Here is a 26,489-nt window from a genome sequence, read left to right as displayed (position 1 = left end):
GGCGTCCCACTCTTATCTCTCTCTCAAATAAATAAATAAATAAATCTTTTAAAAGACATAGGGAACTAAGGTCAAATTAAGGTGCTTAAGACCACACAGATAATATATATTAGAAGTGGGATTGGAGGGGATCCCTGGGTGGTTCAATGGTTTGGTGCCTTGTGTCGGCCCAGGGCGTGCATGCTTCTGGGGTCCCAGGATCGAGACCTAAGTCGGGCTTCCTGCATAGATCCTGCTTGTGCCTCTGCCCCTCTCTCTCTCTCTCTCTGTCTCTCCTGAGTGAGTAAATAAAATTTTTAAACAAAAAAAGAAGTGGGATTGGAAATCAAGCAGATTGATTCCCAAACCAAGCATATAATACTCAGAGTATTCGAATTTAACTTTGTTCTATTATGATAGCAACATGAATGGAGGCTCAGGTATATTACAATGCATGTAGAAAGGCAATACAATTTCCTTATAACCTATTCAAATAATCATGTTTATATAGACTATATTATGAACAGGGTGCCTGGGTGGCTCAGTCCATTGAGAGCCCAAGACTTGGTTTCAGCTCAGGTGATGATCTCAGGATGGTGAGTTTTAGCCCAAGTTGGGCTCCAGGCTCAGCAGGGAGTCTACCTGAAGATTCTCTCCCTCTGCCCCTCCCCAACCCCCTACGTGTGTCTCTTTCTCTAAAATAAATAAATGAATTTTTAAAAAAGGAATATATTCTGAACCCCTAACTCATACCTCATCCACTACTTCACAGTATTCGTGCAAATATGCTTTTCTCAGCTCTGGAAGATTCTAGGTACAGCTGGAAAAGATGAATTGCTGTATAAAGAAGAAAAATGATTGTTTAGACAGACCCATTTATGACCACATCTATGACAGAAGTTGGGGGAAAGGTTAACACTTGAGAAAAACTACTTTCTTCTTGAAGAAAAAGGGGGATATTGGATGTCTTAATTGAGTATGCATATAAATAGGAATTTCAAACTCACTGTTCTTGGTCTATAAAAAATTACTTAGTCTACATTAACACAACAAATATTTATTGAACTCCTACTGTGTGGGAGGCAGTGTTATAGGTGATGGAGATAGCACTGGACAAAGCACAAACTCATGCACATGCACACACACACACACATACACCTGTCCTCCTGGAGCTTGCATTCTGATGAGGATGACAATGTAAGCAAAATACAAAATATGTTACTTTTGGTTACAAGTGTAAGAAAAGTAATGATGGTTGGACATTTCCAAAGTAACTGTACCTCATAACTGGAACAAAAGTTTAAAAAATCATATATGTATTTAATACATTGTCTCTTACTGAATCAGTACCTAAAAAAGCCGCAAGTTTATAAAAGAAAAAGGTCACCTATTGACTTGGATCTCTTAAAGTCTCCGCATCATGAAGGGAAAATAAAACCTTCTGACTAAAAGATCAATACTTTTATTACAAAAATATACTTTTATTACTTTTCATGAAATTCAGTGACAGAATAGTATACTTCATCATCCAGCCTTCAGGAAAAAAAGTATTATTCTAAGTTGATACTAGGAGAACCCTAGTTCATAGGAGTGAAGAAAAAATTCCCAACTGCAGTGCTTGGAGCTGTTTAGTTCAGATTTCTCTACCTCTCCCCTGTTCTACAACTCTCTGCTCTGAGGCCCCCCCTCTCCCACACTTCAGCAAACCAGACCATCATGTTAATAAGAGTTGATTTGTAAATAGCGTCTCCCTCACCCCATCTCTACCCCCCCTTTGGCCAGGCTCCTACTTTCTGCTCAATGGCACAGATGCGGCTTTGAGCTGACTGGGACCAGGCAGCTATTAGCAGCAAATCCAGTGAGGGAAATTAATGAAGGGGACAACTAATAAAAGACAGCTCAGGACAGCCAGACTAACTTGCTCGGAGCAGTAATTAACTTTTTTTTCTTTTTTTCTTTCTTTCTTTCTTTCTTTTCTTTTTTTTTTTTCTTTTTTTTTTTTTTTTTTCTTTTTTTTTTTTTTAGCTCATGAAGGTAAATATGCCATCAGCACTGGTCCAACTCTTCTTTATTAAAATGGCGAGAGCAGAGCTTTTCATGGGACCTGAGACTTAATCTGCTCCCCCCCCCCCAAGAAGAACAATTTTAAATTACTTGTGTGATGTGTTTATAGATCCATGATGTCCAAATCAAGAGACGCCTTTAAAGTTGAGAAATAAAGGAGAAATAAAGTTGAGAAATATGAGTCTGAATAAAAGAAATAGTCGTCCTCTGCCTGGAAGCAGCTTACAAGACAGAACTCTTTTTCAAAGGTTTGCTTTTCTTCCTCACCTAAAATGATTGGCTTCTGTTCAGTGCAAGTGCTAAATGGAAAATAAGATGGGATTCAAGGTGCATGGCAAGTCTTATATGTCAGTGTTAAATACCAGCCTAGCTTGAGGGACTTCCCGGTTGTCTTCTTCAAGCCTTCAGTTTCCATTTTTAAAGACACATTTATTAAAGGTGACTTAAAATTTGGTTCCTCCACCTATTTTTGGAAGTCAATGTCTCTTTCAAAAGTAAATCTTTCTAAAACTATATCAAGATAAAACTGTTAGGGGGGCACCTGGGTAGCTCAGTGGTTGAGCGTCTGCCTCCGGCTCAGGTCATGATCCCGAGTTCTAGGATTAAGTCCCTCATCAGGCTCCACACAGGGAACCTGCTTCTCCCTCTGCCTATGTCTCTGCCTCTCTGTGTGTCTCTCATGAATAAATAAATAAAATCTTAAAAAGAAAAGAAAAGAAAATTTATTACATTTTATAAGACCTTTGATAATCAGAACTAGAAGAGATTTTGGACATACTTAGTCCCACTGTACACAAATCAGGCTAAGGAACTTCCTCATGGTCACTCAGCTAACTCAGTAACAAAAAGAACTCTCACCAGGAATTCATCCTCTTGACTGAATCAACTGCTCTGGCTTCTCCAAAATGAAAAAGCCTCATCATATACCCTAAATTAATAAGTTATGTAGTACTGCAGTTAAACATGTAGTTTAACCACGTGTCCTCTTTAGGCTTGGGTAAAAAACAGGATCAAATGATATTATCACAGTGAGTCTCATCCACAATGTCCCAGGAATCAATCTACTATTTAAGTGAACCTCCAGAACCTATCAAACCACCTCAGTCACGTTCTGGACAGAATAAGGCAAAAACAATTACCTTCAGCACTCTCTTGAGATTAGGTGGCTTCATTCAAGAGGGACAGATACCCAGATAATGGTGCCCTCCTGCAAAATTGCCCTCAATCAGCCATCTCTATACAAAGGAGAGTACAGCTCCCTATGATGAATTATTTCCCACAACATAGCAGAAAGCGCAGGTGTGGCAAGTGATAGAACTTTATACAATGTTCACTTTTACATCAGCAGTATGGAGAAATAAAATTAAAGTTTATTAAAATGAAATAGAGAAAAGTGGAGTCAGGGACAACAAGTGCTTTAAAAATGAAAATAGCTTTTGTTATATAAAGTATGTAAAGGAGTCAAATTCATAGACACAAAAAATAGTGGTTGTCAGGGTAGGAAAAATGAGAAGTTGTTATTTGATGGGTATGGAGTTTCAGTTTTGCAAAATGAAAAGTTCTGGAGACTACTTGTACACCAATGTGAATATACTGAAAGCCATTAGACCGTACACTTACAAAATGGTTAAGATGATTTTAAAAATCACTTTCAGGATGGCTATAGATTCCAAGAAATGAAACTTCTTTGCATGGCCAAAGAAAAAAATTAAAATGGCTTTTATAAGAGAATCTTCAAACTTTTTCAGAGATGAGCCACCAAGTTTTAGATAATTATAAAGCTTTTTTTTTGCTACAAATACGTAAATATACACCTGTATCAATCAGAGTAGGCTGTTATAATGCAATAACCACCAAATCCTATAATGGTTTTATTTATTTATTTTTATTTATTTATTTATTTATTTATTTATTTATTTATTTATTTAAATAGAGAGGGTACCAGCATGTGACATGGGGCTGGAGGCAGTGGGCACAGAGGGAGAGAGAGATTCTCAAGCAGGTTCCCTGCCCAGCATGGAATCCAAGATGTGTCTCCATCTGAGAGCCGGGAGAGCCCTGAGCTGAAATCAAGAGTTGGACACCCAAAAAAAAAAAAAAGAGTTGGACACCCAATTAAGCCACCCAGGTGCCCACCTAGTGGCTTTTAACTCACAAGTTTTTTTTTTTAAGGTTTTATTTATTTATTCATAAGAGGCACAGAGAGAGAGAGAGAGAGAGAGAGAGGCAGAAGGAGAAGCAGGCTCCATGCAGGGAGCCTGATGTGGAACTCGATCCCGGATCTCCAGGATCACTCCCTGGGCTGAAGGCAGGAGCCAAACCGCTGAGCCACCCAGGGATCCCCATAACTCGCAAGTTTTTTTCCCCTCATTCAACATCCATTGTGTGTTTAGGTGACTGATGAGAACCACTGCTCTTTATATGGTCACTCAAAAGCTCAACCAGCTTTAATATTTTGTCCTCACCATCTCAAAAGAAGACAAAGATGGAGGTGGGAGATGGGGTCCCACCCAATTGGAAAGGGCCTGAGCATGTCCAGTAGAGTTGGAATCTCAGATACTTGGTGGAGACCAGGCAGGTCCTCCATAATACCCAGCAGCAGCGTTTTGTCAGATGGAATGAAATGAAATAACAAGCTTTAAATAAGAGTTGCAGTGCAGCCCCGGTGGCTCAGCTCCTGGAGACCCGAGATCCAGTCCCACGTCGGGCTCCCTGCATGGAGCCTGCTTCTCCCTCTGCCTGTGTCTCTGCCTCCCTATCTCTCTCTCTGTGTCTCTTGTGGATAAATAAATAAAATCTTTAAAAACAAATAAATAAGAGTTGCAGAGTCGTGTAAAGATAGTACCAATGAAATTATGTTTCCTGGAACATGCAGGAATATGGCTAGAGTATTTGGGAGGCACTGTCAGGACAAGAAATAATTCTACTCAATGACACAAGCTGAAGGGCAACGGCTGTGAATATTACACGTTCTGTGAGACGCAGTGAGGATACTCTGGTATCATTCATAGTTGCCTTGTTAAATGTTGCTTTTAAGACTCCTAGTCCCTTCAAACATACCATCAAAATTTCTAAAATTAAAAAAAAATCTAAAATTCAAAACTATCACGAATGCCAAAAAGTTGAGAAGCCTAATGTTTATGAATACTTCCCTTCTAGTCCCTCACCAAAGATCTTATGATATCACTTACTTTGCTGGGGTAGAAAAAGGGAACCATTGAATTTTGGTCTCTTTTAGGTGGAAAAATACATAAGTAGCACTTACCTGGAGAGCAATAACCAGTAGTTGCCACCACAGAGATTTGCTCCAGCCTGCTTTGTAATGTCTTATCATCATTATCATCTTATACATGTTGTTATGGAAGACATGAGTGTTCAAGAGATTCAGAGCAATGTGAAGGTGGGAAGATACCACTGGCGGGTGCCTTCATCGGGTCAGCTTTTTCTGCTGTAGTTCGGTACCCTTTTGATTTGAAAAAACTCTAGGAAGTCTAGAAATCTCTCCCCTGTTATAGGAGAGCAGAGTAGTCTAAGATTCTAGAACAGTTTTACTCAAGTAGAACTGAAGTCCTTTTTAAATTATTTGATCACAAAAAATAAAACTCATTTTTCACTGCACTCTTTCTGAACTTCCCAGACTGAAGATGTTGTCAGATGAACTCTTTGGGTCTCCTGAAAAGGATAGGAGCTTCTTTTGCAAATGCCAAGCAGAACTAGGAGGGGCTTTCCTGCACACATACCCACTGTCACGTGGATGTGGCGAAACATTTTCTTCCAATTAAGAGAAACTGGATTTGAACTCAGGACTTCAAGATCCTTTACTGCTCCCCCAAGAAAATCATGTTTTCTTCCTGGTCTATTTCCACATTTCTGCCATGGCAATTTGAGAGTTAAGGAAAATAAGTTTAGATGGGTTTGACTTAAAAACCTTTTTGATCATGTTCTAGGCATTGTGATATGAAAGATGCATTCATGCGTTAATACCATACTTATCTAAAGTTATGGTTAGACTTTCCTCCACATAGTTTTAAAGGTATGTTCAAGGTTTTAACCCTATTTGATTTCTTTTCCAAAATTATCTGGAAAATAAAGCAAGACAAAAATTAATCATATCCTTACATTTGATTGGTTTTCTTGTATTTGTTTGCATATGGTATTTCAGTCGGTAAAAGAGGTTGGAAAACACGAAATAAAATTAGAGTTATACCCAGAATCCTTCATTTTTAATTATTCAATGCATACGAAGATTTATGAATTACAGAAAGAAAACAAGGGCAAGCCTGTGGGGTTACTCTTTTGTTACACTGGCACTAGTTTGGCTTCTTTCTGCTATTCTTATACCAAAGAGGCAATAAACCCCCTTGAGAGTCATAGAGCTGCCCGTGGAGCCCTGACAGTGCTGAGAAGCTTTTATGCCAAAATACAATGCACAAAAGGATCATAAACACGTTTGAAAAGGAAGATGACCTCTTTGTCACAAGGAATTAGGCTTTATTGCAAGCTGCTGCCATGGAAACCAGCCCTGCGTTCTCTCTGCTTATTTTGAAGATTCCAGTTTCCATTTTACATGGACTTCAGCACTTTTACTTGATTGTTTCTAGATCAAATAAAATAGGTGAAAGGTTTTGGTTCTTTGCTCCATTGTTTAACATCTCTAGGTATGCCTCCAGGGACTAGAGTGAAGACAAAGGAGAGAAGGTGAGGATGGAATCATTAAAAAGAAAGGAGAGATGAAGAAAAACTACAGTGGCTACCGGGTAACATGAATCTCAAGCACTGTCCCCAACGTCCAACCAAAATGCTTCTTTGGGGAGGAATCTTAAATCCCGAAGTCCTTTTATTTCCTAATATGATTTTGGTCTTGTGAGAAACTGGACACGAAAACCTAATGCTTCCACAGTTACAGTCTTGAAAAGTAATGGGAAAAAGTAAGTGAACAGAGAATTGATAATGAGCTAACCACCGTTGAAGTTCTGCGATCCAAAAGCTGGGAAACACCTGAAGAGTGGCCGAGAGTCCGCTGGGAGAGAGGCGGGGGCCGGAGAGCGCGAGGAAAGCCCCCGGAGCCCCCTGCTCCGCCTGCACCCCCTCCCCGCGGGATTCCGGCGCTCAGACCCCGGGGGGCTGAACGTCTCTCCCGCAGGTGGGACCTACCCCGGCTGCAGCGCAGAGCTGGCGCCTGTCCGCGCGCTCCGGGGCCCCCCGGCCCTGCACGGGGTGTTCCTTCCTACCCAATAATCCAAGTTGACTTTCCCTCTTTGCGCTTCGAGGGGCTGGAGAAGCAGCCGCGGGCGAGCGAAGGCGGACTGGAGCGCTCCCATCTTCCTCCCCCCTCCTCCAACCCTGGCACTGAGAGGGGGGGGAAAAGTCATCTGCTGTAGTGCGCGCACCATCAGGATCCTTTCCCACTCCGTCCTCCCGACTCCGGCCACCTCGCAGGAAAATAATAGCTTCGGCCACACTGGCTTTCCAGTTCTGCTTTCCGGATGACTGCGTTTCTTTGCTCCTCTCTCCCGTCGGAGACCATCTGAAACTGCCCCCAAGTTGCGTTCCCAGGATCCCCCCACCCCCCGGATTCGACTCGGGGACTAAAGAGCAAACTCACTTCGGCGTCCCTCGGTAAGAGGAGCTCATCCAGGCTGGATAAACCCAACCGGGAAAAGAGAACCGGGGCGGCGTGGGGGAGGGGTGCGGAGAGACCCGCTCCTGCCGTCCTCGCTCCTCCCCGCCGGGCGGACCTGGCCGGTGCCCACTGCGCGCCACGTGGGGCGGCCCCCGGGAAGGCGCGTCCCCCCCCACACACACACCCCCAAAGGCTTTGGGGGAAAAACTGCCAAGAGCAATGAACCCTAAAGGACAGAGAGAAGTAGAGGGGGGTGCAAACCTTCGTTTTCACACACACCCCATTTTTGGACATTCCTTAAGTGTAATCATTAAAATGGATCCTCAAAAAAAAAAAGGGGGAGCTTAACGCTGCCGTTTCTGACAATCTGCCCCCACACAGTTAGCGAAGTGAAAGATCTGGATCGAGCTTTGTTACTCCGCTACCAACAGCAGACTTGGGGAGACCAAGCCTCCGATTTCTGGCCACATCAAAGCAGTGATTATGCAAATACCCCCCCCCCTTTTTTTTTAAAGAATAAAATGGAAGGGGAATTATTTATCACACAATGAACCCCCTGCCAGGGAGGGAAACAATAGATCAGACCAGATAGCCCTTCTAGCCCCAGGCTGGGGGAGCCAGGAGGGGGGTGCTGGAGCCCTCACGTTTTATTGGTCTAACCTAATTTCACTAATTCTCTTTTCACACATTTTCTTTTGCGGATTCGGAGGCCGGGACTTTTCACGCTCCCGGGAGCGCCCTGCATCGGTTCGATTCAAGGGCTGCCTGCTTTATTTAATTAATACATTCAAAGCTCGCCCGGGAGCCCTAGAGCCGGGGGGGACAGCGGGGGTGGGGACACCGGGGGCGGGGGCTGGGGAGCGGGGCTCAAGGAGGAGGCGCTTTTAACGCCTTCCAGGTGTCGGTGCCCAGAAGTCACAACCTGCCCAAGGCTGTGCAATGCAGGGGGTGCGGAGGCCGAGGCGGGTGGGGGCGCGCAGGCCTGGGCTGCCGCAGCCCGGAGCCCCTGCACCCGGACTGGCGGGCGGGCGCGGCTACAGCGGGCCTGGGGCCCACATGTCCTTCTGCGTAATCGGGCTCGGGGAAGGACGCACTGGACCCTCGCTCTCTCCCGGACGAGACCGCCCGGGGCCTTCGGGTGCATGGGCCTCAGCCCGGCCTGCAGGGCTCCCCGGCGAGGGCGCCCACACACCCCCTGCTCGGGCGGCGGGACCCCCGGCGCTCAGCCCTGCTCTCGCCTCCCGCCTCGGCTGAGCCCGGCCTGGGTCCCGGCGTGGGCCGAGCCCCGGCAGCCCGCCTCTGCCGCTTGTTTCCTCCTTGCTTGGCCCTCGGCTGGATTCATTAAACATCTGGTGAAGGAAAAATAAGTCAGTTATCAAGGCCTGGGGAGTTCAGAGCAAATAAATACCACCGGTCCTGGAAGCCTGATGGCGAAGCGGAGCCTCCAACGAGGACAGGACCAACCTTCGCACCTCTCAGCCCCTAAGTCAACACGCGCAGCGCAGCCGCTGGCGCTGGAAAGATCTAGCAACCCCGGCCGCGTGGGACTGACGTTGCAAGAGCATCTTGGCCCCGTCCGAGACGTTTGCCATCAGAGAGCTGCCAGAGAAAGACTGAAGAATGGCTGCTCGGCCGCCCACCTGCCTGCTCCACGCAGGCAGACCCAGCTCATCAGGTTGCGGTCATAACAACGTGGGGAGGAAATGAATGAAAGAGGAGAGCGACTGTGTTCCCTGCTGCAGAAGCTGTGGCCTCATGGCAGGTTCTCCTGCTTACCCTGGAGGGCCAGGAGGTGGCTGCGCGACTTCCAGCGCCCGGGGAGGCAGAGGGAACCTCATCCTCCACCGCGGAGAGAGATTGGACGCCCTAAATAACCATTGCACCAATTTAGTGTAAAATAAGGTCTGCTGTAGGTGAGGAAGGGAAAGCCTGAGTATAGGTTACAAATGGTAGGCGGGATTCCTGCCATTTATGACTTGCTGCTGCTGTGTGTGCGGAGCTCCACGCTCCAGCTCCACGCGTGTCTCTGGTCCTGTGTAGGGGTGGCTGCTCCATTCCGCTAAGTAGTGGTTTCAGTTTTTCCGTTCAAGGCTGCGATTGTTAGACCATCTCCCCATCCGTGCCTCTCCAACTAAACACTTAGGGTCACCTGGTTACGGGATCGCCTCACCAGTTGAGGAGGTTTCCCATAGTCTTGGGAGACTAGCTGCCCCTGAGGGTTTGTCTCCACAGTCCTGTGCCTTGAAATGTGTCTTTGGCAAACTTCCAAAAGAAGCACCCTCTATCATCATAAGCATCATCACTAGAACAGTTATTTGGCATTAAAACTGTGACGTTTTAAGACTCCCCTACTAAGATTGTTTTACTTGCTGGCTTAGCTTTTTAAACCCTAGAAACATAAAAGTGAATATAAAAAATATAACACTTTCTCCTCATATCAGTGCATCAAGAGTGGCTAGGAACAACACAGGCTTTACATTAGAAGGGTTTTCCAACAGGTCTCTTTTATGGTCAGCTATGAAAACAAAAAAAGCAAACCCCTGGCTGGGTTCTTCCTTTGATTAAAAAAAAATGCTATTGAGATATTAAACACTTAATATTTTCCATACAGATAGAGAGGAGGAGGAGTTTCAGATAGATATCTCAGGAGAAATTACTGTTACTTAATGCAGAGGAGTGGAAGAAATGAAATCCACAGTGGGTGGGGGAGGGGAGCATGAACAACCAACTTTTCTTTGCTTAGGTGATTTTTTTTTTTTTTTTAAGTTTGTGTTGTTCAGTGGACACCCTGGGCCAAGGAAAGGGGTTAAACCTAGAATGTGGTCAACTTTCACTTGGTCATCTTTGATCTATAGTGCTATTCATTTCTGCTTTGGAGGTTGAAGTGCAAGTTATAGAATTATGTGTTTGGGAGATTAGGAAACCATTTTTGCTTTCTCTTTGAGGAAGTTTTGACTATGTAATTATTTTAACAATAATGCAAAGCTTAGCTATTTCCCTCAGATACAATTTTATCCCAGTTCATTCCGGATAGTTTTTCTCCAGTTTACTTTTCAAACCAACAAGTTTGTCTAAATGGCTAATACAAAACCAGCTTCCAATAATGAATTACAAATACATCATAGATGTTAGAGCTGGAAGGGACTCTTGGAAATCACCGTCCAAACCCTACAATTTACAGGTGGTAACTGAAACTCAGAGTATAAGATCTATACATTCTAACAAGAAACTTCAACTTCACTATTTTTTTTACATCAAGATTTCCGAACTGTGGAATTCATTATGATTTAATTATCTTTTAACCCTCTCTCCCCTTTCCCTGATCTTATTCGCTCAGAAATTGATTTCTTAAAAAACAAGTTTCGTTTGTATGCAGTTATACTCTGATGTCAGTGTCAGTGTCTCAAATACGATTCTGCTGCTTGTGATTTCTTAGATCTTACATGTCAGTGAAATTCTACACACAAAACCCACAAAAGTGGACAAAAGTTAGAATACAACACACAAAAATTATGAAAATTATATATTTATTTATAGTTTAATCACAAGAACAATTTTTTGTTCCAGATGTAAATACATACTAGAATAAACTCTGTAAAATATACAAAAAATACATACTTTTCCCATGAAAAATTTCTTTATAATAAATAGAAGGGAACACGTGTGTGGCTGATCCTGATAATGCTCCGTGTCTGCTTAGGTTTTCAGTCTGTTGATTTATTTTTAATCTCTTGAAAGAATGGGGGAGTTCCTTCTCCCCTAAAAGGTCGAGATAAATAATGCATGAAGCAATCCTCCCTCCTGATTTTTCCCTTTTCCTCCACATTTTTCCTTTTGATAGAGAGTTCAGCCTAAATTTCCACGCTTGCATTCAATCATTACAAAGCCTACAAATTATACAATGACTTCTAACCTGGCCCTCTAACAAAACAACTTTTTTCCCCTTATAAATCATAAGAGACAGATGGCAAAATGGAGAAGAAAAAGGAAAGAGAAGGACGGAACAATGGGCATTGTGACGAATCTGGGAAACAGAACAAAGTGCACATCAGAGAGGGAAAGTTTGGTTTGACAGGTGAAATTCCCACAGCCCGCAGACAGCAATGGGAATAAAGCAGATGCCAGCCATTGCAAATCTGTGGATAATATTATTACCGGTAAAATCATTCAGATGCTAAGATACATTTCTTTCTACTCGACATTAACATCTCTATGTAGAAGCAAAGGTGAAGAGATCAGAGGAACCAGTTGCATTCCCCCTGGGAGATTCACACGAACCGCTCCGAGTCCCTCGGGCCTTACAGAGAGGGGGAGGAGCGTCAGTCCGCTCTGCAAACTCCTTAGCCGTGCCACCTTCAGCGCTTCCCAGCATCTTTTTTTTTTTTTTTTTTTTTGCCTTAAGAAACGCCCCCACAATTGTACCATCCTCTTTGACAACAAGCTCCATCACACCGTCAATAAATTAGAGACCGTCCTAAAGAAGGAAACCCTTAGTCAAGGAATGCAGCAAACAACCCAGGATTCAGAACGGCTAAAACTGCCTGCCCGGTGAAGTGAGATGGTCTCCAGGGCATAGACAGAAGAGGGGACAGAAGGGTGGCAGGAGGGCCAGATCAGGGACGGCAACGGGGACCCGCTAAGGCCTGGCGCCGGCGGCGCGGATGGCAGTTCTAGATGCAGTCCCTGACCATGGGGAGGTGAGGTGCGTAGCGGTGCTTGTCGGGAGGCGGGGGCTGCCAATAGTCCATGTCGGAACCGGCCGGGCTGGCGGGAGATAAAGTGCAGCTGTAGGGGGAGGTGGAGTTGGAGGACGCCGAGGAGGACGGCGCCGGGCTGTTGCTGCAGCTCCAGGTGGAGGCCGGCGACGGGCTGTCTCCGCTGCTGCTCAGGGTGGCGCTAGCGCCTCCCGGGCTCAGCAGCACCGTCTCGGGGAAGAGCGCCCCCGGCAGGCCTCCGCCACCCCCCCCGCAGTGGTCCGCCAGGCGCAGGGTCTCGGTGAGCGCCCAGATATAATTGTGGGCGAAGCGCAGGGTCTCGATCTTGGTGAGCTTGGCGTCCTCGGGGAACGTGGGGAGTACCTCGCGCAGCGCGTCCAGCGCCGCATTGAGGTTGTGCATGCGGTTGCGCTCGCGGTTGTTGGCCTTCAGTCTGCGGGTCTTCTTGATGCGCTGCACCGTCTCGGCCGTCTTGGCGCCGCGGGAAACAGCCCGCGCCCTGGAGGGGCGCCGCTTGCACTCGTGCACCAGCCCCAGCAGCCGCGCCGGCCGGCAGCCCTCGGCTCCCGGCGGCGAGCCGCCCCGCGGCCCCGGCCCGGCCTCCGCCGCACGCGGCCGGCGCGCCCCGCCCGACGCGCCCAGCTCCTCCTCTTCCTCCTCGTCGGCGCTGGACGACAGCGGGGTGAGGGCGGCGGAGGCGGGGGAGGCCGAGCCCAGCAGCACCAGCACGTCCTCTTCCTCCTTCAACTCCAAGGTCTCGGATTTGACAAACATCCTACCGAGGAGAGCGGGGAGAGAGAAAGGACGGAGGGAGACGTGAATACAGAGGCAGCGGCACAGCCTCGGCGCCCGCGAGGACGGCCCGGGAGGGCGCCGAGGCCCGGGAGTGCTCTCCGCGCGCGGCCGCGGCCCCCGGGACGGAGACTCGGCTCGAGCCCAGGGTGCTCGGGCCTGGTGGGGCAGGGTCGCGGCAACAGCCGCCGCGTCGGGAGCCACGCGGCCGGATACTCACGTCGCTCGCCCTTGGGCGTGTGCCGCGCCTCTCGGCGCCGCGGGCGGAGCGCAGCGCTGCGTCCCTCTGCCCTGAGGCCGGCGGGGCTGGCGCGGCTCCGCGGGGGACCAGACCGGCGGACCAGTGTGCCAGGAGCCCCGGCGGCCGCGGCGATCCGCCCGGGTCTCGTGTGTTGTGCTGGTGGTGCGCGTCCGTCTGTCAGTCAGTCCTCGGCCGTGCGGCTCCTGGCACGCGACTCCCGGGCACTCCAGTTAAAGCGAAGCTGCTTGCGGTTCAGTGGCTGCGTGTCTGGCACACGACTCTCCTTAAAACCCCTTATATACCACCAGGAAAACAATCAGATCTGCCCTCGGGGCCCCCACCTTCCCCCCACCCCCGGCCGCCGCCTCCTCCCCCCCCCCCCCCGTGCCGACCCCCGCTCCCCCGCTTTTCCCTCCCCCGGTTTATTCTTTTCATTGCATTATCATCATTCATTTCTTTCTCTCTCTTCACCCACTTCCCCCGCCCGCCCTGCCCGGGCCTGCCATCCATCCTCCCCCTCCCGCCGCCCCCGCCTCTTTCCCCCCTTTATCTAATCAGCATAAAATGGTTCTAAAGCTCCTGTCGGAGCTCGAGGCTGCGGTCGCAGCGCCCGAAGCCGCGGTGGCGGCTCCAGCTCAAGCTGCGGCTGTTGTCGCGGCCGCTGCCCATTGTGATTGGTGGCTCGCGCTCGGCTGGAGCGTGCCGCTAATTTATTAATGAATGGAGGTCGCGAGGCGCAGCTGGCCAATCAGGGCGCCCCGGACTCCGGGAGGCCTGCGAGCCACGCGCACCGGAGCCCGCTCCCTTTCAGCCGCTCATTAGGGGCCGGGGCGCGGGGGGCCGTGGGGGAGACCGAGGCTGCCGCCCCCGCCCCCGCCCCCGCCCCCGCCCCCGTCGCGGCGGCCGCAGCCCAGCCCCCGGCCCCGGCGCGCGCGCTCGCGCCCTCCCCGGCGCCGCCCGGCCTCGGCCTCTCCGCTGCGGACCGGGGGATCCGGGGAATTAGTTAATGGGGGTCAGAATGCCGGGGCGGGGTGGGGGGGAGCGAAGCCACCCTCTGGTGCTGCCGGGCGTCTGCCGGCAAAGCCTCGCAGGAGCGGTCTCAAACAGCAAATGATTTTAAAACGCATCTGTTTGGTTGAGCGCCGAACGGGGGCTGCGGGTGGCGGGCTGTGGGCCCCCGGCGGGCAAGCGCGCTGAGGGTCCCGAGAGCTGGCGGGCGACGGGGACGGCAGAGGACGGCGGCGGGTGCACCGGGGCGCCTCCGGGACGGGACGGGACGGGGCGGATCGGGTGGGGCAGCGCCTGACGCGCGCTGGGAGGACGTGAGCAGGAAGGCCCCACGGGTTGGAGCCCAAGGAGCTCTCCTCGTTTCACCTGTGACAGACGGTGAAATGTCTCCGGGAGCAGACACGGGTTTTGTCCTGTTCTGTTCGGTTTCTGGGGTTCACCCCACTTTGCCGCAGGGCCAGACAGCAAGGTGGCTCCCGGCGACGCGGGCAGCGAGCGGGGTGGGCGGGGCGGCCGACCTGCGGCCCCAGCGCGCGCCCGGGCTGCGCTGACACTTCCGTGACCTCTGCTCCGCGCTGGGGGGCGTTGTAGGGACAGGGGCCCGTCCTCCCGGGACTCCTGGCTTTTCAACGGGAAAATAGGGCTGAGGCTTACTGGACTTTGGGGAGGAAACTTGTCCTGAATTGCTCGCCAGCACCCCCCCCCCCCGTCCCCTCCTCCCCACGCTCATGCCCACCCTCTTGTCGACGCGGCTGTCGGAGAGACCGAAGCAGAGCCCCCGGAGTGCGTGCTGGGCCGAGCGGTAGGCTGTGCAAGGATAGCGCCGACGCATCTGGACTCCGGTAGATGGGACAGGACGCCCTTGAGACCCCCCGTGCAAATTAAGTCTAAGCAAGGCGCATTTGGAATGTTGGGAGGTGAAAAGTGTCAAGAGGAAAAGATAATTGTCTGCAGGTCTGTCTCACTCAGTTTGTAGGAATTGGAAATTTCGGAGAAGGGCATGATGAAAATGGCTGTTAGTGTTTTGGCATGTTTTTCATCTGTTTAATATTTTCTGCAGGGAGTAATGAGCAGGGTTGGAAGGCATAGAGTAAAGAAAATGAAAACTAGAATCCCACAAAGGAGACATTTCGCCCACGTCAGCTCTCCAGGCTCCAGACCTCCTTCGGTCTTGAAATGATTGTAAAACTGCTACGATTTTCATTTTGCTTGCTGATATTTGTGTTTTGCCTATTCTCCCTTTTGAAAAACAAGTTCCCTACATTTAGAAGCTTTGTTTCCCCAGGTGGCCTCCTCCATCTTCTCAGGGCTTCATTTTGAGGAGTGCAAAAATTTATAAAGAAGGGAGAGACACTTTCAGTCTCCAAAATACAGCATCTGTCTCTCTCACACTTCTTTGGGTCTCTGGTTCTCTATCATGAACCTGCAGAACCAGAACCTCATAAAAGAGTTGCATCAAGCGGAAGACGTGTCCGTAGTAAAAGTTACCAGAAGTGCTTACCGCGGTTGCATGTACACCTTAGCATTATTTTCCAGGTGATGATCACTGATAGCAAACAAACAAGTAAATATTCTTCACAGTCTCCCTAAAGGAAAGCCTTCAAAGTCTTGGCTAGCAAGGTTCAGATCGAAAGAACACAGGAACATTGAGTAGATGTAGGATTTGGGGGTTAATTTGAATGCAGCAGGAGATGAGAAAGCTGAGTTCTGAGGAAATGATAAAAAACTGCTAAAAACCAATCCTGGGAGGATGGGAGGAACCTGTGATGTCAGTCTGTAGGTAGCTACATCTCGCGCTGGAGTTGCCTGCAAAGAAAGACAAGCTAATAGGCTAACAAAGCAAAGAAAGGTTTATTTTAGTATCAGTAGAAAGGTACCTCTTTGGACAGGTTGTTTTAAAATTTTAGTTTGGCTAGAAGTGATGGTTTGATCTGATGATAAAATATATTGGGGGGGGGGAGGGGAACAGAATCAGAAACCAGTTAAGAAGAGGCTTAAAGGAAAGCCTGACCAGTTCTGTATGACTCTAAACAGAGGCAGAGATCAAGCTGGCTCTAATGCTTGTGCTAGTGAAACACACAATGGATTTCTTTAGTTGATTGTTAACAGCATTTGGGTGTCTGACTCCCCGGTTTTTATGTTCCTCCAGGATTTTATGTTTTTATGATGCACGGAAAGGGTACATGCTTTCTCTTGTCAAAATCCAAACTTTTTATACTGTCTGTAAGAAGTTAATAATGCATATTGAGGTGTGCCCTCTACAGATATTTAGTAAAAGTATAATATTATTAGGGTAAATTGCACACTTCTGATTCCAGAAGTTTCTTTCAAAAGGAAAAATTATGAAAAGAAAGTTAAAGTTCTGTATATTTTCAAACATTGACATCAACCTCTAATCCATGTAAATATAAAGGTATCACGGACTTTACAGAATTTTGTCTTCGAAATAAGGGCTTCTTTGGGTGTATGCGGTAGTGTATGCTAGATTACTGTGTCAAGTACAAGAGTTTTAACAAATCACCCCTAGATCATCTTGGAATTCTAAGAATTTTGGTTGTATGTTTATATTGTAGCTTTCAAGAGAAGCGTCACTCAGTAATAGAACACTTCTGGAACTATTTCCCACTATGAAGAATATTATTTTAAAAAAGAAAAGAAACCACCTCAAGAACCGTTTAACAACGCTAGTGAAATTCAGAAGCCAACTATTCACACCCAGTCGCAGGATTCTATTTGTTCAGCATTTTGCCCAGTTTTGCTGAAAGAAAGAAATTTCGATTTCTTTACTCTGCTTTGCGAAGACGTGACCAGCCCCAAATATCCTTAGCTGGACTCTTCTAGCACTCTTTTAACTTAAATAAATTCAAGAGGCACTTGTGTGGTCTAAAAGATTGTCCAGATGAAACGAGGCTGAAATGTTATGCGAAGGGGGAGGGGAGCGCGTGAATAGCATCAGGGAGGATGGTGACCGAGGGCCGCTCCTGTCCACTGCGTGAACTGTCCTAAAGGGTCAAACTGTTCATCTTCAGCCCCTCTTTCAGTGTGCAATCCTACTTTAAGAGAACAAAAGCTCAAAGCAGGCAGTTATCAAGAAATGGGAGCACAATGATTTAAACTCATCCCTAAGCCTTCGAAAGAAAGGGGGTCGAATGCGTGCAGCCAGAGAAGAGTGAAGTAAGGGGAGGGTGGAGATCTTTAGAAAGTCTTTGTTGCTTCTAAGAAGCTTGAACTTTGAGGCGACCCAAAAGCCCTAAAGTTTAGGGTAGGTGTTGCTGTGGGGCCATAGGCTACATCCCATCCACACTTCGACCTCACAAGTGGCCTAAAGAGGACAAACGGTCTCCTCCCCAAACTCCTGCTGCGGCAGGTGAATGGGGGGGGGGGGGCGCGAGGGAGGGTGCTTTTCCCAGAGTGCGCGGCAGGGAAAGTTCGCCTGCGCCGCGAGCCTATCCCCCCAATTCCCTGGAAACCACCCTGCTTGCAAGAAGAGGGTGCGTCTACGCTCTGCTAAAAGGACAGAGTGACGTGCCTGCCGGGGGGCGGGGGAGGGCTGCACCCCAAGTCCTGATCCTCCGAGTGAGCTCTCAGGCGGAAAAAAAAAAAAAAAAGGCAGGAACACGTTAGCCAATCGCGAGCACCGGGAGTGCTTCGGCGGGGGGGGTGGGGGGGGGGTGGGCGACAAACGCAGCCTGCAGAGGAGCCGGGGCAGCCGGGCTGGGAGGGATTAGCTTGCCCCCCGGGGACTCCTCGCCCCGCCAGGGTTCCTTGTGTGTGATGACAAGTGCTGGGAGCCAGTGTGAGCTCGGATCTTTCGGTGGTCCCCTTCCGGGGAGCCAAGGAAACCCAGAGGAAATAGCCGTGTAAACTCACGCCCCAGCTTCGTCTCGAACCCCTGCACAGAAATCTCAGTCTCCCCTGCTCCCCCCGCCCCCGCCCCCCGCATCCTGTCTGTCCGGGGAGGCGCGAGCTTCACCGCACCAGCCCTTGCCCGACGAGACGCGAGGCAGGGAAGGCCATGCCCCGGCCCCGGAGCCCCCTTCCCGACACCCTTGCCCCAAGCCCGCGCGAAGGGCTTCGGTGTCTCAAACCACGTACTCCGGAAACCGACCTGGACGCCCAAGGCCGGCTCGCTGGCGGCGAGATCTGCCCAGCAAGTGCTGGGAGGCCCCGAGCCTACCAGCTCCCCTCCCGCTCTGCAGAGGCAGCGCCTTGCAGGCTTCTCTTGGCCCCCGACGCGACCCAAGGGCCTCTCTTCTTTCCCAGGAAGGAAAGAAATCGCTGTTGGAAGACTTTGCCAATCCCCGCCAGCTTTCTGATTGTTTTCCTCAGGTAAGGGGAAAAAGAACAGCCGGCTCGTGAATGGGGGCCCCGGGGGCCCGGTAGGGAAAGAAGGCTCCCCCACCCCAACCCCTCTGTGCCTGCAAAAAGGGACATTGGCTATCCAGGGGAAAGTGCAAGAAAGAGAGCACTAATCGCTGAACCAGGAGACAAACACGATTACCAGCTCCGAGCCTTGAGTCAGAAAGTCTCATAGACTTTAAGATGTTAATCCCCAGCATAATCCTTCCTTTGGCGTGTAGGAATAGTGCAGCCACAAGAGTTGTTTTGTTATTTATATTGGCGTTTAATAAAACTCAGCCAGTGGTGAATGGGCTGCCCACTCTCCAATGGTAATTAATTCCCTATTTCAGTGACCCAATTGTCCTGGGACAGAGCGTTGGGCCCGTCCCGGTGCCCCGGTCCCCCTTTGTGCGGATACACGGCCCTCGTGCTTCAACAGCTATGGAAACTCATTCTTTTGATGTCATTCAAGGAGTTTTCCTTGGGCATCTTCTAAACTTCAAGGACCCTTTTCTTTCTCCGTTTCATGAAAAGCAGTGCGAGCTTGACCACCTCTGTAGAATTTAATGATTTGGTGAAAGGGCCCTTTGGGGTTTGTATAAGGAGTTAGACGGAGAGAAAGGAAATTTGGCAGCCTGCTCCCCAGCCCGGACAGTACCGAACCTGGAAAACACAAAACTTATTCAGAGCAATGGATAAAGATCTGAAAGCTGATTTTTTTCCCCCTCTCCTTCCCCTTCCCCCCCCCCCCAGGCTAAAGAAAAAACAACACCCCCCTCCCCAAACACCGAATTCTCTTCTGGGAAAAAAAAAATGCATTCTTTATTGTTGCTGATAAAGATTAAAAGGGTGAGATTGCGGTATAGAAATTCGAATCTTCAGGAGAGAAGTTTCTTTGACCGTTATCTTTGGAGAATAGGCCATCAGCTTAGCACTTTGACCCATTCACTCCGTCATCCCTCCTTGCTACGTTCAGGATGTACTTAACGAGCACCCAGTGTGTGCCAAGCACTGCCTCGACCTCTGGGAACCGTGCAACGCACAACACAGACACGATTCCTGCACCATCAAGCTTGCATTCAAATTAGCGGGTAAAAAATAATGATAAAAAAAAATCGCCTAAGTCAGTGTCCACTTACGTAGACACAGTAAGCGTGATAGTGTCGGTAGCCGCGTCTGCTGGGAGAGAGCGCGAGGCTGCGTTTTGTTTTCCCGAGGCCCAAAGTCTATTCTAGAACCCCCGACATCCGGGCTCCACCCTGGTAGCCGGGGTTGCCGATGCTTTCATCGCCCCCGAACATTTCTGGGCGCCTCCTGTGTGCCAGGAGCGGAGGCGACAGCTGCGGCGGGCGCGGCGGCCGGGGCCAGGGCGAGAAGCGGCCGCTGACACCGCGCTCGGCCCCGCGCGCCGCCGCCCGGGGTCTCCGGGCCGGGAGGGGGCGGCCGCGGCGCGCCCGGCCCGCGCTCCCTGCACAAGTAGCTCTTCTATGTCTTTATACGCACTTCCAAAAAAACTTCGCAAGTCACAGAAACAATACAGAATTCAACTAAGAAAATACAGAGTGAACCATATGGCCTGGGTGGCTCGAGTCGGCTGCATTTTCCTCCAGACAAAGAAGGGATTGAGGGTTGAAGGAAAGGAGAAAAAAACCCAACTTTCCGGCTGATGAAGCTGTTGTCTGGAGGCAATGATCCCAAATCTGAAGGCTTTATTCCGGCTCCGACGGAGACGTGATATGTCATATGATTAGCATCTTTCATATTTACAAGAGTGGTATGGGCTGCCAGTCTTGAGAGAAAGGCCAGAGAAAGAAGGGGGCATATGCTGAAATGGATTTTGCATTTGAAAGAGAGAAAGGAGATCGGATAAATACACTTAAACGAGGATTTCGTTTTACTCCTGTTGAGTTCTAATGGATTGTTGATTGAGATTTTAGGGGCCTGGAACCGAGGTGTCAGCAGTAATTTAAAGAAGGCATTCAGTCCCCCAGCGCCTCTTTTCTCCATTTCCCCCTCCCGCCCCTCCCACCGTCTCTCATTTACGCCTTCAAGCAGTACCGGGACGGGGAAGGCTTTTAAAACAAAACACAAAACAAGATCTCACGCGAGGGCGATGTCCGAGGGAGCCCGAACGCTGATGGGCTTGGAGGAGGCGCCCCCTACCGCCGGGCGCGCCCCGGGGTCACGCTCCCCTCCTCTCGCTCCTAGAGCTTACGGGCCGCGCAGCTGCTCCGGGGCGCGGGCGCGCGGCGAGGCCCTGGCGCCCCCTGGCGGGATCCCGCGGCACTACGACCGGGCCCGGGCCGCCGGCTGCAGACGAGCCTGCGCCGGCCTTGCTCCCGGGAAGAGGGCGCGCTCCAGGGCCTCCGTCCCGACTGCGGTTACGAGCGCGTGGCGCCGGCTGCCTCGGGCTCAGACGCCAAAGCGTCCGCGGTGTGGGCCTCGGAGCCGAAATAAACATCCAAGACGCCAGCCAGCCCCAGCGGTCCTCACAGCAGCCAAGTTTGGGAACAAGAGGGCCTAGGCCCCGAAACTTTGGTTTTGAGGGTTTCTCTCTCCAACAGCTAGAGGTGAGGCCAAGACGCGACACACTAAGGAAGAGCTTCGGTTCCAGACTGTGAAAAGGCCTTCATATGCACGACTGGGCGTACATTCTGTCTGTATAGTATAGAACGTGTAGGGATGAATGGCAGAATAGACTTTGGTTCTAGAATAGACTTTGGACCTCTGAAAAACACAAGGTGGTCTCGCTCTCTCCCCCACACACGGAGCCACGCACATACACAGAGCTGCTTTTCAGAGTCCTCCTCAGATTGCTTGTTGTCCCCCTGGTGTATGTTTTTCTCTTCCAAATTGATAGACGATACACATTTTCACTCACCCTAGGGGAAGGGCCTATGAGGCACATAGCCTCATACTAGATATTGAGATGCCCAAATTCCTATTCCTGCTCCCCATTTTTATTTCGTTCCCACCAAGATTTACTTGTCCTTAACTCTGTCAGGCAAATTGTGCGTGCCCAAGTGTCAAAGATGGCAAGGACTTAGGCTTTTAGCACTTCACCTGTGAATCTTTTAAGCTTGCCCATATTTATCAATAGTAGAGTCTGACTAATAATAAATTATATTACTGTCACAATAATGAAATGTCATACAGAAGTTATATTTTTGGCAGATATTTAATCTTTAAAATCATGCTGTAATGCTTAGTGTGACTCCAATTTGTAGACAATATGTATATCTGGATAGTTACAGGGGAATATAAACACACCCTGAAGAGAAAAATATTTATAGCGCTTTTTTTTTTTTTTTTTTAACCATTGGGTAGCATAATTTCGATTTTCTTCTTTGTGTTTTCCAGGTAAATTTGAGAACACTTAAAATCAGAAATTATTATTTAAAAGCCACTGGCCTTCTGGAGACCACCTTTGTCTTTTGTAGTTTTTGTCAAAGATTGGAAATAAGTTTCAGATTACAGATGTCTGAGATGAGGTGAGTGATTCCATAGAAGTCCTCCACAGTTAAAATTAAGGACAAGTAGCTGGACCATTTGGTTTGATGCGGGCTTCTGTGACTTGAAAAAAAAAAATCTAAAACTTGTTCTTGAACTACAATGTAAACATTATATAGAAGAGAAACATTTAGTGCTAATTTCAATATTTTTGTAAATCACAACTCTTGGGGTTAGATAGAGAAAGGAAATCTCCTTGATGCTGTTATTTTCTGTATTCTGGGTAAATCACATCTAATTTTCCCAAAGAGATGAGATCTCTTCCTAGATAAGGTTTTGATAGATATCTAAAGAAAAATAAAAAAAAAGAAAAAGAAAAATATTTTACCCATGACTCAAAAGATATCCCTTTTACTTTTGTATAGGTTTTATTTATTGAGACAGAGAGGCAGAGACACCAGCAGAGGGAGAAGCAGGCATCATACAGAGAGCCTGAGGTGGGACTCGATCCCGCATCTCCAGGGTCTCCAGGATCAAGCCCTGGGCTGCAAGCGGCGCCAAACCGCTGCGCCACCGCAGGCTGCTCCAATATCCCCCCTTTTAAATAACACTTGTTAACAGAAATTTCTTTGTGTCTAATCTTTCTTTTATTTCTTCTTGACCTGTTCTCAGTAGTGATTAAAAAGTTTCCTCCTCTCTCATTCTATGTTTGAAAATACAGCATTTAGTGCTTCTATTTTAAAAACAATCAAGATCTGGGCAGCCCTGGTGGCACCGCCTGCAGCCCAGGGCGTGATCCTGGAGACCCCAGATCGAGTTCCTAACGTCGGGCTCTGCATGGTGCCTGCTTCTCCCTCTGCCTGTGTCTCTGCCTCTCTCTGTGTGTCTCTATGAATAAAAAATAAAATAAAAACAATCAAGATCTAGAAATTGTTTAATTCTGAATGTTGCTTCCCATTGCTTTTAGGGTTGTGGATTTCTCTGTTGACAGAACCCATCTTTACCCTGAAGGAGGCTACTGTGGGTTTCTTTCTTTCTTTCTTTCTTTCTTTCTTTCTTTCTTTCTTTCTTTCTTTCTTTCTTTTTTTTGTGGGTTTCTATTTAACTTTGCATTTTTATGGCACCAACCACTACACTGGAACTATGTTGTGTTATTGTCCAGGCATAAGGGAGTAGGACTGAGAATAAGAGAAAGGAAAGGATTTGCAAGAGGTTAATGGCATTCCTCTCAGCAAGTTCTCTTTTTCTCCAAGGTTTTTTATTTTTAAGACTTTGAGAGTTCATTTTTTCTTGAAGGAAGAAAAAGAATAATCTCACAATTCAATATTGAGGAAAATCAAGAGATACTTTCTGAAGTTTTTTTTAAAAAGAGTTTATTTATTCATGAGACAGAGAGAGAGAGAGAAAGAGAGAGGCAGAGACATAGGCAGAGGGAGAAGCAGGCTCCTCACAGGGAGCCTGATGTGGGACTCAATCCCTGGACTCAAGATCACGCCCTGAGCTAAAGGCAGATGTTCAACCACTGAGCTACCCAGGTATCCCTAAAGTTGTTTAATGATAAATGTGTGCTGAGAAATTTCTGAAAAAGAAAATATAGCTTGTTTTTAAGGTTCCCAGCATCATAGACTCTAATATGCCCCTAAAAATTAGAGGAAAATATGGTTTATTATTTGTATGAATATGACGACCTCTATCCTTATACTTTAAATTACTTGAGTTACACTGGATTTGAGGTCAACACTTTCTCAGAAAATGAGTCATTGGAAGGCTTAAAAGAATATGTTTTAGGGTTAACTGCATTGTTCCTTAGATAAATTGCTGGCTGCTTCCAAAGAATCACATAATGCTTGGTTTCTTCTCTGAATGAGTATTTTTTTGGCTCCAGGTCTCATGAAATAGGTATCAACAGTGCTTATCTTCCCCCATAGTGATGCTTAGGAACAATTCTTTTGTTCAAGATAAACTAATTAAGGAGCGGTATCTTTTTTTTTTTTTAAGATTTTATTTATTTTTTCATGAGAGACACGGAGAGAGGCAGAGACATAGGCAGAGGAAGAAGCAGGCTCCCTGCAGGGAGCTTGATGAGGGACTCGATCCCAGGACCCCGGGATCACAACTTGAGCCAAAGGCAGATGTGCAACCACTCAGCCATCCAGGCACCCCAAGAGCAGTGTCTCATTAAAATAAAAGCTTTTTCCTTCCCTCTTATACCAAAAGCTCAAAGTGCTTTTTCTTCGTCTCATAAAATAGCAATGAAATCAAATAAGACATACAGACTTTTTTGAACCTGGGAGGCTCAGTCAGTTAAACCTTCTACTCTGGACTTCAGCTCAGGTCATGATCTCAGGGTTGTATGATCAAATCCCATGTCAGACTTCACGCTGGGTATGGAGCCTGCTTTAGAATCTCTCTCTGCCCCTCCCTCTGCCCTTCACACCCCCCACCCAAATTAAAATAAAATAACAAAAAATATTAAATAAAATATATGCATAGAGTCTAACAAGAAGTCAGTAATACATGTCTTGGTGCTAAGCATTTGGCCAAGAAAGAATACTTAGTGATTTCAATCACAATTTGGCAATTGGAAATGTATGGAGAAATCTAACTAGAAAGCACAGAGTAAATTTATTTAATCATTGTAGAGAATCAGGTCAAAATTTAGGTTAACATAGTAATCACAGAGGTGAAGACCATCACTTTTTCCTCCTCTTTCTTTTCATCAATCAAAATTGATTATGTAGTACATAGTTCATAGCTGTGCCAAGGCTGTGTCAGATCAAAATCAGTGATCTTAACAAAATTATCTTCTAAAGTAATGAATTTCTTTTGCCATTTTTTTCTCCATTTAGTCTTTCCAAAATTTTTAGGTTGCAGTGAACAGTCAAAAGACATAGTGTTAAAGAGAGAGAGAGAGAGAGAGAGAGAGAGAGATAGTGTTTTCTGACTGATATCTGATTCTGATGGAAACTTAGAAAATAGAAAATATTTCTTGTAGAGGGGAGGCAGACTTACAATGAGTCAGGCACCGTACCAGATAGCAACTTGCAATATATTATTATTTCATTTAGCCCTCACACAAATCCTAAGTATGACATTATTGTTGTGACCATTTTCACAAATGAGGAAACTATGGCTGAAGGGTGCATTTTAATTAAAGGTCAGGATCCCAGTCACAGGCTAAATCTATCACACTGTGTACCCATACTTGAGGATTCCAAGCCTATGCCCTTGAGAAATTAACAGAAGAGATATTTGAAACAATAATTCCCCCACACACACAAATTAATATTAGACACCAAACCACAGATCCAGAAACCTCAGAGAATACCAAGCAGGATAAATGCTCCCCCAACACACATACACACACAAAAAAGAAACCCATCTAGGCCTATCATTTTCAAATTACAGAAAATTAAAGATAAAGAAAAATCCTAAAAGAAGCTGGGGTTGCGGGGACACTTTACCTGTGGAGGAACAAAGATAAGAATTACAGCTGACTACTCCTCAGAAACTATGTAAGCAAGAAGAGACTGGAGTGAAATATTCAAAGTATTGAAATAATTGAGGTGCCTGACTGACTGGCTCAGTTGGTTGAGCTCCCAACTCTTATTTCAGGTCATGTCATGATCTCAGGGATGTGAGATTGAGTTCGGCATCAGGCTCCATGATGGATGTGTAGCCTGCTTAAAATTCTTTGTCTCCCTCTGCCCTATCCACCTGCTCATGCTCTTTCTCTAAAGAAAAAAAAAAGTGTTGACACATAAAAAAAAAAAAACAAAACAAAAAACCACCCACCTAATATTATGTACCCTGAGAGGTTATCCTTCAAGAGTGAAGGCAAAATATGGACTTTCTCATAAAAACAAAAACTGGAGGGTTTTTTTGCTAGTAGACCTACCTTAGTGGAAATGTTAAAAGAAATTCTTTAGAGAGAAGGAAAATAATGTAGTTCAGAAACTCAGATCTACATAAAGGAGATGAGCATCAACTAAGGAATAAATGAAGATAAATTGAAAACCTTTATTGTTCTTATTTTTGATTGATCTAACAGACAATTGTTCAAACTAATAATAGAACAATGTATTGTTATGTATACTTATATGTGTGTATGTATATATATATATGCCTATTTCTTCTCATTTATAGGTGAAATGAATAAAAGCTAAGACACAAGGCATGAAAAAAAGGAATTAGGATTATATTGTTATTATAAGGTATTTGTATTACCTGAGAGGTGGTATAGTGTTATTTGAAAATGGATTTGGATTGGGGCAGC

The 26,489-nt window shown here is 47.3% G+C and overlaps 2 protein-coding genes and 2 long non-coding RNA genes across 4 annotated transcripts in view; 2 read left to right on the top strand and 2 right to left on the bottom strand.

Moving 5' to 3' along the window:
* The window catches only part of LOC119867208, a 31,861-nt gene extending 24,703 nt beyond the window's left edge, over positions 1-7,158 (bottom strand). Inside the window, exons 1-3 of the long non-coding RNA XR_005382629.1 lie at positions 7,004-7,158; positions 5,309-6,716; positions 733-816 (exon numbers count right to left, since the gene is read on the bottom strand). This is a non-coding gene — a long non-coding RNA (uncharacterized LOC119867208). The remainder of the gene's footprint in view (positions 1-732; positions 817-5,308; positions 6,717-7,003) is intronic.
* LOC111093651 lies at positions 6,583-17,298 on the top strand. The gene is made up of 2 exons (XR_005382630.1): positions 6,583-7,662; positions 16,996-17,298. It is a non-coding gene; the product is annotated as an uncharacterized LOC111093651 (long non-coding RNA).
* On the bottom strand, positions 12,040-13,155 carry NEUROG2 (neurogenin 2). The gene has a single exon (XM_038581868.1). It carries the CDS (start codon positions 13,153-13,155, stop codon positions 12,337-12,339), a length of 819 nt encoding a protein of 272 aa, XP_038437796.1. The 3' UTR covers positions 12,040-12,336.
* A 3,578-nt stretch (positions 17,299-20,876) lies between the features above and the next one.
* On the top strand, positions 20,877-23,062 carry LOC111093596. Its single transcript, XM_038582451.1, has 4 exons — positions 20,877-20,904; positions 20,972-21,333; positions 22,124-22,254; positions 22,639-23,062. The coding sequence occupies exons 1-4, from the start codon at positions 20,877-20,879 to the stop codon at positions 22,829-22,831; spliced, it is 714 nt and encodes a 237-aa protein (XP_038438379.1). The 3' UTR covers positions 22,832-23,062.
* Positions 23,063-26,489: the final 3,427 nt, after the last annotated feature.

The sequence above is a fragment of the Canis lupus genome, chromosome 32 (assembly GCF_011100685.1).
Source record: "Canis lupus familiaris isolate Mischka breed German Shepherd chromosome 32, alternate assembly UU_Cfam_GSD_1.0, whole genome shotgun sequence".
Taxonomy (NCBI): domain Eukaryota; kingdom Metazoa; phylum Chordata; class Mammalia; order Carnivora; family Canidae; genus Canis; species Canis lupus.
Note: the sequence above shows the minus strand (reverse complement) of the source record. Positions and strands in the feature narration are given on the sequence as shown.